The 9,186-nt window shown below is 58.6% G+C and overlaps 1 protein-coding gene across 3 annotated transcripts in view; it reads left to right on the forward strand.

The window, feature by feature from the left end:
- The window catches only part of LDB1 (LIM domain binding 1), a 29,068-nt gene extending 21,774 nt beyond the window's left edge, over positions 1 to 7,294 (forward strand). The window contains exons 2-11 of one of the 3 annotated variants that reach the window (XM_008934053.3): positions 878 to 980; positions 1,578 to 1,622; positions 1,845 to 1,920; positions 2,251 to 2,353; positions 2,561 to 2,733; positions 2,971 to 3,093; positions 3,268 to 3,351; positions 3,601 to 3,724; positions 4,142 to 4,284; positions 4,650 to 7,294. In XM_008934053.3, coding sequence (XP_008932301.1) covers positions 961 to 980; positions 1,578 to 1,622; positions 1,845 to 1,920; positions 2,251 to 2,353; positions 2,561 to 2,733; positions 2,971 to 3,093; positions 3,268 to 3,351; positions 3,601 to 3,724; positions 4,142 to 4,284; positions 4,650 to 4,880 — 1,122 coding nt within the window. In that variant the 5' untranslated portion in view covers positions 878 to 960 and the 3' untranslated portion in view covers positions 4,881 to 7,294. Of the gene's footprint in view, positions 1 to 877; positions 981 to 1,577; positions 1,623 to 1,844; positions 1,921 to 2,250; positions 2,354 to 2,560; positions 2,734 to 2,970; positions 3,094 to 3,267; positions 3,352 to 3,600; positions 3,725 to 4,141; positions 4,291 to 4,649 lie in introns of those variants that run through there. The other 2 variants (XM_018069235.1, XM_018069236.2) reach the window with 2 other exon arrangements.
- The last annotated feature ends 1,892 nt before the right edge of the window (positions 7,295 to 9,186 follow it).

Consider the following 9,186-nt stretch of genomic DNA (forward strand, 5'->3'; position numbering starts at 1 on the left):
CCCCTGCAGTGGGAGGGGGCTAGCGAATGTGGGAGTCCCCTGCCGCCTCTTGGGAGCCTGGATGGGTCTGGCTGTGCCCAGCATGGCTGGATTCAACAGGCATCCCTGTCTTCCATTGGCAGGCTGGGGGAGAGGTGTCTCCAGGTTGCTTTCAGGGATGTGTGCTGCTTTGCACACGTTGTGTGCTCCATTGCAGACCCCATCACACCCCACGGCCCTCCATGGGCTCCTTGTCCTTCACCCTGGTGTTGCAGTGGGCATGAGGCTTTGGGGTGTTTTGATCACAGCTGGGGGCTGGCGTGTGGAATCTCTGTCCGCCTGGAGCTGGGTGGCCACTGGTCTGCCTGAGCGGCAGATGGTGGCTGCCTGGGGACCTGCCATCCATGCCTCCGGGTGATTATTCACCCGTCACCATGACGATAGAAAGGTCAGCGAAAAGATCCCGTGTGATTCCCGGGTCGGTTGGTGGGATTAGGAGCAGTGTGTGAGGGAGGGCTATGGGGAGGATAGGGTCCAGCTAGCCCCTCCTCTGGCTTACCAGCTGGATTGTCCCCCTTGGGCACATCCCCAGAGCCCAGCCAGCTGAGAACTGACAAACTCTGGGCACCAGTGGTGAACCCCTTGCATGGGGCCGGGCCCTTCTGGCTGCTGATCCTGAGTTCAGCCCTGACCCTGTGAGTCACATCCTGCACAGGGGAGACCTGGATCTGTGTGTAGAGTGAAAGTGCTTGGCTGACATTGGGGGGAGCAGTGGAGGGATGGGACTGTGGTAATGGGGTCTTGGCTGGTCCTGCATCCTTCTTGCTCCTCACAGCAGCAGCATGGTGTCTCTCCTCACAGGGTGCTCCTGACTGACTGGTGTCCCCTCTCTTTACAGGCTGCTCCTCTAAGTCATTCAAGCTGTACTCGCCAAAGGAGCCCCCGAACGGCAACGCCTTCCCCCCTTTCCACCCGGGCACCATGCTGGATCGAGATGTGGGGTGAGCTGGGGCCCTGGGAGGGGTCTGCAAGGTTAGGGATGCTCTGCAGTCTGCACTCCAGGATCTCTGTTATGCTTCCCAGCAGCATGCAGAAAGTGGGGTGCTGGAGTTCAGTTAGCACAGGGGCAGAGAAGGGGTCGGAGCAGGCACAGGTGGTACTGGGTTGTAAAAGAGTGATATTTGGAATGAAGGAAGCCCCTAGGTCCTGAGCTCTGGGCTCTCCAAGCCCTTTTCCAGGCCAAGCCCCTGGGGTGACTCTGGACAGGGAGCACTCCCAGCTCCTCCCACAGCAACCTCTTCTCCAATTTCTCCTGCCTGGCACCAGTCCCAGTTGCAGAGGAGTTGGGCACATCCCCAGGGAGCAGTGGGCCAGGTCCCAGGGGTGAAGCAGCCAGTGATGTGAGATCAGAGCCCAGTTTTGGGGTACGGGATGCCCCATGGGGTTGTCACATGTGGGTAGCCAGGGTGCAGCCTGCACCGTGTGTGAGGTCTCACCTCCAGCGAGCCTGACCACCTGCTGCTGTAGCCAGGGAAAAGGGAGCTGTGGTGGGAGATCCCCACTAGGACTGACCTCCCTGCATCTCTTTCCACCCCTAGACCTACTCCTATGTACCCACCGACGTACCTGGAGCCTGGAATCGGGTAAGCATGGGGAGCTGATGGGGAGCCAGCTGGGAGGGGAACTTGTGCCCATGGCGGGTGTGCCTGAGCAGGGCCAGCACGCTGCTGACTGGGACTTGTGGGGGGATTGCTCAGACTCTTGCCAGCCCTGGAGAGGCTGTGTGTACCCCCACCATGGCTCAGGACCCCTCCCCACCCTGTGGCTGCCTTCCCCTCTGATGGCTTTCTGTGCTCTCTGGGCAGGAGGCACACGCCGTACGGGAACCAGACCGACTACAGGATATTTGAGCTCAACAAGCGGCTGCAGAACTGGACAGAGGTAGAGAACTGGGGCAGCAAGGGGCAGACAGGGGTTGGAGGATGCTTCTAGATGTGTTTTAAGGGTGGGGTCCTCTGTGCTGCCTGCCCTCATGAGCTGCCTTGGCAATAGGAGGAATCCCCTTGGCCGCAGGGTCCTGTCCCACTGTGGAGGTCCCCAAGCACCTTGTCCCATAAGGACTTATTAACCCCATCTCCAAGCACTCAGATCGGAGTGCAGCCCTCCATGGGCTGGGTGCGTTGCTGCTGTGCCTGGCAGCCAATGGCTATCTGTCTGTCTGTCTGTCTATCTCTCCTCCCCATAAACTAAGTGTCTCTCCACTATCCTCAGGAATGTGACAATCTGTGGTGGGACGCCTTCACCACGGAGTTCTTTGAGGATGACGCCATGTTAACAATCACTTTCTGCTTGGAGGATGGACCAAAGAGATACAGTGAGTACCAGCTTGAGCCCTCCTTCCTCAGGGCATTGCCCTCTGGCAGGAGAGAGTTGTGTGCTCAGGGGGATGTGGGCAGGGTGTTGGAGGTTGGCGGTCTTCAGCCAGCAGGGACGAGAGAAACCTCTTCATGTATGTCCCAAGGCACATCTGGGTGTGCCTGGGTGTGCCAGGTTTACTGACCTTATTTTCTTTCTGCTCCAGCGATCGGCCGGACTTTGATTCCCCGTTACTTCCGCAGCATCTTTGAAGGGGGGGCCACAGAGCTCTACTACGTGCTCAAGCACCCCAAGGAGTCCTTCCACAACAACTTCGTTTCACTGGACTGTGATCAGTGCACCATGGTCACTCAGCACGGCAAGCCCATGTTCACCCAGGTACTGGCTGTGCCTACAGCTTCTGCTGCCCCTCACATCTTCCTTTTGTGTGCCCTCTTGGTGGCTGTGGTCCCACAGGGCCATGCGTTTTGGGCTCATGGGTTTGGCTTGTGCTGAGTCTCCTGGGAGGCAGAGGCAAGCCACTGGGAGGGTGTCCAGTATGCAGCAATGGGCACCCAGGGGATCTGGGCTGGGGGAGACTGGAGCAGCCTGTGCCTGACCCTGTGCCCTGCCCAGGTGTGTGTGGAGGGGCGGCTCTACCTGGAGTTCATGTTTGATGACATGATGAGGATAAAGACGTGGCATTTCAGCATCCGCCAGCATCGAGAGCTCATCCCCCGCAGCATCCTTGCCATGCATGTGAGTACAGCTCCAGGAGCTCCCCCAGGCACGAGTGACACAGGGCTGCTGAGCTACTCAGGGTGCTGTGCAGGTTGGAGGGACCTCAACCCAGTCCCCCCATTGCAGATCAGGGCACATGAGGGCCCTTCCCAGTCTGGATGCAGCTGAGCCATCTGTCTCTCTTGCTCCTAGGCACAGGATCCCCAGATGCTGGACCAGTTATCCAAGAACATCACACGCTGTGGGCTCTCAAACTCCACACTCAACTACCTCCGAGTAAGCATGCCAGAAAAGGAGGGGTTGCAGCTCCTGGCTGCCCCGGGCTATGGGGAGACAGCGAGGCAGACTTTGAAAAAGGGGTCTTGCAGGGGGGCTGCAGAGAATTGTGGGGCAGTGGGTCTGCCGGATCCCACAATCTCACAGCGTGGCTTGGGTTGGTGCAGTGCAGATGGCTGCCTAACAGAGGGGTTTTTGCTGGGGCTTAGAGCATTGCGATCTAACCCCATGTCTGTCTGCTCCCTGCAGCTCTGTGTAATCCTAGAACCAATGCAGGAGCTCATGTCACGGCACAAGACCTACAGCCTCAGTCCCCGGGACTGCCTCAAGACTTGCCTCTTCCAGAAGTGGCAGCGGATGGTCGCTCCACCTGGTGAGTCTCACACTGCCTGCTGTGCTGCCTTTGGGTCTCTGGGGCTTCCTGCTCAGGCCCTGCCCTTGGCACAGACTTCTCCCAGCCCCAGAGCTGTTCTTGGCCTCATTTTGTGAGGCTGGGGGTGGTAAGCCAGGCAGCTGGCTTCCTTCTTAGTTAGCCTTCCCATTGGGGCAGAGCAGGGCTGTGGGCAGCCAGTGCTTCCTGCCTGGGGGCTGCCAGCTGTTTGTGGAAAGCAAAGCAGGGATGGTAATTTTCCTGTTGCTTCTCCTGTCCCCTGCACCGGGGGGACAGCAGAGCTGTGGAGGCGAGTAGGGTGGTGATGCTGCCTTGGAGGGTAATGTGGTCCTTGCAGAGGTGGGGGTTTGCTGAAAAGGGTTTGGTACTGACCATGTATGTCTCTCTATCCTCCACCAGCGGAGCCAGCACGGCAGCAGCCCAGCAAGCGCCGGAAAAGGAAGATGTCAGGGGGCAGCACCATGAGCTCCGGCGGGGGAAACACCAACAACAGCAACAGCAAAAAGAAGAGCCCAGCCAGCACCTTTGCCCTGTCCAGTCAGGTACCTGTAAGCATCCCGTTTCCATTCTCTCTTCCCCCCCGGGGATGGAAGGGAGGGTTCTCTGCCCCAGCCCCTGGGAGTTGCTAAGGGGAGACCCCCAGGGACTGCCTGTCCAAGCACCCCCGTCTCTTTCCATGTGATGGGAAGAAGAAGCAATGGGTGTCCCAGCAGCCTTCCTTAGCTCCTTTGTGCTCCTGCAAGGGAGTGAGGATGTGTTGTTCCACACAGTGCCCGAGCTTGGGACCTGTGGTGGAGACGAGGAAGTGGCCCTGCAGCTGGGGAAAGGGGCTGCAGTGTTGAGGGTGAGATTGGCGGCCCAGGCTCCCCCCACCTCGATTATGTTTCGGGACCGTCTCCCCTTTCAGGATGTGATGGTGGTAGGCGAGCCCACGCTGATGGGGGGGGAGTTTGGGGACGAGGACGAGCGGCTCATCACCCGGCTGGAGAACACACAGTTTGACGCCGCCAACGGCATCGACGACGAGGACAGCTTCAACAACTCACCGGCGCTGGGGGCCAACAGCCCCTGGAACAGCAAACCGCCCTCCAGCCAGGAGAGCAAGTCAGAGAACCCCACGTCACAGGCGTCGCAGTAACGGCTCCCCCACCGCCCCGTGGACTCAGTCCCAACCAATCTACCTGTACATTTGCAACGGAGAGTGACTGGGAAGCGGCAAGGTCCCGGGGGCACGCCGGCGCCACGCGGATGATGGGGTGCATGGCCTGGGATGCATGCCAGGCAGGCAGCCCCCAGCCCTCTCCCCCCGCCACCTCCCCGCACCCCCATGCCTGCCTCTGCAATGGACCCCAGGGCAGGGGTGGGATTCCGGGGCCATAGCTTCGTTATTCCCCCTTCTCTCTTCCTCCCTGCTTCTTGCCCAGAGAGCTTCTCATCCCCGCCCCGATGTGCCCAACCCCTCCCTGCTGAGTGGGGGGAATTAGGAGGGAGGTGTTGGCAGCAGCTGGCATTACCAGATGCCACGTGTTGGGGTTTGGCACAGCCCCGAGACCCTCCTCCTCCCTGGGTCCTATGGCTGGTGTTTCCTGAGCAGCCACCTGCAGCAGGGTTGCATATCCCCAGTCCAAACTGGGGCTGGGTGGGGGAGACAGTGATGGAAAGCTGTCCTCATACCTCAGGTTCTGCCACAGAGCCTCCTCCGGCTGGGGTCAGATCCTGCAGCGCTGGGGTGGTGTTGAGGATAGGGCCCCATCATATTTCCCCGCTCTCCTGCACCCTCCCCTTCCCCTCGCTCCCCGGAGCGAAAGCGCAGTGTGGCCATGGGGGGACTCTGTATATAGGAAATGTGTGGTGGGGGGCCTAGGGGGACACAGAGGACCTGCAGCTCTGCTGGAGCAGCCAGTGCCCTTGCTCCCTGCCTGCAGCCCCTGTGTTTCCCTCCACCCTGCGTGAGTCTGCCTGGGGCCCCTTTGCAAACTCTGGCTCCTGGTACCTCCTACTTTTGTCTTTTTTTAAGAAAAAAAATAATATTATTAAAATTGTAAGTTTAAAAAAAAAGAAAAAAAATGGGAAAAGCCCCCCTCAGCCCCCTTGCCGGTTCCCCCCTCCCTGTCCTGAGCCCTCTCACCCTGTCCTGACTTTTGTACAGGCTTCTTCTCTTGGAAGTCTCATTTTATATCCAGTTCAGAGAGCTTCAAACCAAGGAGAGACTTTGCAGACTTCCTTTCTAATCCCTCCAGGGGTTGGGGGGATCAGCCCCCTGCCTCCCTCCTCAATGTAAATCTTGTGTGCTGTTGTTCCCACTCCCCCCCTCGGGTTCGTGTACCTCGTGCTTGTACATTTCCGCGCTGTAGACAGTGTGTACGATACTGTTCTTTCAATGTGTTATCACTAGAGCAGGTGCCTCCATTGATGTTAGGGGAAACGATGAGAAAAATAATAATTTTGGGGTTTTTTTTTGGTTTAAAAAAAAAAAAAAGAAAAAAATAAACCCTTCCAAGGCTTCTTCCAAGGAGAAGATGGGAGGTGCCGGGGGAGGGTGTTTGTGCTAACCAGTTCACCCCAGCAGCCTTGGAGGGAGGTTTTGGGGTGAGATGGGAGTCTGGGCTGCCCGTGGGGGCCCCCTGGCATGTCCCAAGGTGGGGTTGCAGCAAGTGCTGCCATGGGGGTGGCCAGGGTGGGGGGACTGCCCTAGTGGGGGGGGTATGTGTGTGTGAGAGTGTGTGTGTGAGAGGTCTGTGTGTCTGTCTGCATGTGTAAAGAAGCCCAGGGCAGGCATAGCAGCCCTGAAGTTTGGGGGATAGGGTGGTGCACCTCATTGTCTCCACTGGCCCCCCCAGCTCCTTGCCAGGGATCCCACAGTCCATGTCCCACTGCCCCATGGGGCGGGGGGTTGGCAGGTGTCGCTGAGGGGCTGTCCCTGCCCGGGTGCTCTGGCTGCACCAGGGATGCTGTGGGACCCTGTACCTTGCCCACTCACAGCTGAGAGTGCAGGGGGTTGCTGAGACAGGATGGGGGGCAACCTGTGTGTCCCCTCCTTCTGCTGTCCCTGGGGCTGGGCAGGGAGATGGGAGTCCTTTGAGTCAGCCCTGGTCAAGCTGAAAATATCTGGAGAGATGCCTGTGTCGGCTCCTGGGCCCTTCCATGGGCAGACCGGAGGCAGAGGGCTTGGCCGGTCAGACCCACAGCTGCAGGCACAGGGGTCCCCACAGCCCCTTTGCAGGTGGGGATAGGATCCCAGGGTGGGAGCCTGGTGTGGCAGGAAGGGAGCAGGGCTCTGAATGAGTTGCAATTAAGGTACAATTCTCCGCGCCATGCCACAGGGCTGCCGTGGAGGGTGTGGAGCCCTCGCTGCCCCAGGCACACTGTAATGCCTTTTTGTTTCTTTTTTTTTGTTTGTTTGTTTTTTTGTTTTTTTGGTTGGTTGGTTGGTTGATTTTTGGGTTTTTTTTTTTTGCTTTTGTTTTTTTGGGTTTTTTTTCTTCCTCCCCTCCATAGTTTGTGCCATTTATGAGTCATGTATGGTACCAATAAAATGACTTTTCGGTTTGAGGCTGTCCCGAGCACTTATTTCTGAGCATGGGACCTGGCCAATGTGGGGAAGACAGAGAGGGATCTCCTCATGTCCCTGGTGCCCTGGCAGAGGGTGAATGCACAGGGCTTGCTGTGCTCCCAGGATGATGCTGGCTCACCTCAGGCTGCTGGTTCCCAGCCAGAGCATGGCCAGCTCCTTGGCACACCATGGAAAGTAGAAATCTCAGCAAGCACAAGGTACAGGGCAACTGGGAAATGGCCCTGTCCCCAAGCCAGAGCAAACAGGCAGCTCAGGGCCTGTCTGGACACCAAGGTGATGGGCATATTCCCTGGGGAGCAATGGGGGCAGTGCAGTCATGCTGTGGGAATGGGGCAGCAGCAGCTGAGCAGCATAGAGGTGTCCTGGAGGGACAAAAGGGGGACAAAGGAGGGACAAGGGCCCCCCAGAGTGCCAGCCTGTATGGGGACTACCCCAGTCTCCTTCCAGAAGCTGGGGTGCCCTATGCCAGCACTATGGGCAAGATGCAGGCCACCGGTTCCCCCAGACCAGGGCAGATAGCTGTCCCCAGAGATGGCATCTTGCTGTCCCCACTGGGGGAGATGTCTGGGGGTAGCTGGGTCCAACCCCCAGCCATGTGGACACTGTAGGCTTAAACTGTGGGTGCCTCATCCAACGCACACACCCCACTGTGGCCAAAAGTGTAGGGCAAGGAGCCTGTGGCTGTGATTAGTGGTGGGATGAGGACAGATCTGGCAGTAATGGGGAGGGAAAAAAGGGATGTGGGGGAAAACGGGCTCTTAAAACAGGGCTGATGCAGTGGAGGGTGAGGGCAGGATGGGCCCATGTCTTCAGAGCAGGGGCAGGGCTTGTATTTACACCTGCAGTGAGGGATACTACCTTGCCATCCTTACCCCTGAGGGACTGAGGTCAGCGGGGCTGCAGGATACAGGTGCTGTGGTGGGAGCCTGTGGCCAGGCAAGTGTGTACAGGGTGGCCCCATGGTGCAGTGGCACCCAGAGCTGAGATGTCAACACCCTTGCTCCTGATGTGCATTGAGCTCTGGCAGCCTCAGTGGGATGCCCTGGGCTGGAAGGGAGCAATGCTCTACAGAAGCAGATCCTGCCATCTGTGAAGGATACTGCAGATCTAACCTGGTTGGATCCTGCACGTGCACCCAGGAACTGGTGGAGGACCCCAAGGCAACACTTGAAGTCTGAGCTGGAAAGCCCAAGTCTACCTATGAAGCCCCCAAACCTCCCTCCCCACATCAGACCCTGTGAGAAACTTGCTAGCTCCTGCTTTTTATCTTCTTTGGCAGGATGCATCTGTGTCCTCTGCTGCCCTGCCCCTGTGCCAGTACTGAGCCAGAGGGTTCCTAATGGCACCCCAGCACCCAGTATGGGCCAGACCAGGAAGAAACCCTGAAGCAAGGCTGCCCTCCTCCCCATGACACTTTTGCCCCAGATTGCAAAGTGCAGTGATGCCTGCTCGTGCCAAGGAAAGTTAAGCAGTAACTAGGAGATGACAGCGAGCAAGCCATGGGTGCTTGGAGGGGCCGGGAAGCCCACTATGCAAAGGACGTTTGGGCACAGTTCACCCTGACTCCCCACTGGTGCCAGTCCAAAAGCTCATGGTGCCCCATGCAGGGACACGGAGCAGAGGTCAAAGACCATGCTGGGGGCTCCAGCTGCCCGGGGGCGGGAGGTGAGGGGTACAGGCACAGCTGAGGGCTGGCATAGGGAAAAGCTGGGCAGCAGGAAGAGCAGCTCTGGTCAAGGGGGCTGTGGCAGGGTGGGCTGCCAGAGGGGCCAGCACTGGGTCTGACAGTGTGGGGCGAGCGCTGGGTCTCTTGGGCAAGGAGGGAGCATCACCTGGGCACAGGCATAGGGCCTGGCGGAGGCAGGCTCTC

The sequence above is a fragment of the Manacus vitellinus genome, unplaced genomic scaffold (assembly GCF_001715985.3).
Source record: "Manacus vitellinus isolate BGI_N305 unplaced genomic scaffold, ASM171598v3 scaffold_15_pilon, whole genome shotgun sequence".
NCBI lineage: Eukaryota > Metazoa > Chordata > Aves > Passeriformes > Pipridae > Manacus > Manacus vitellinus.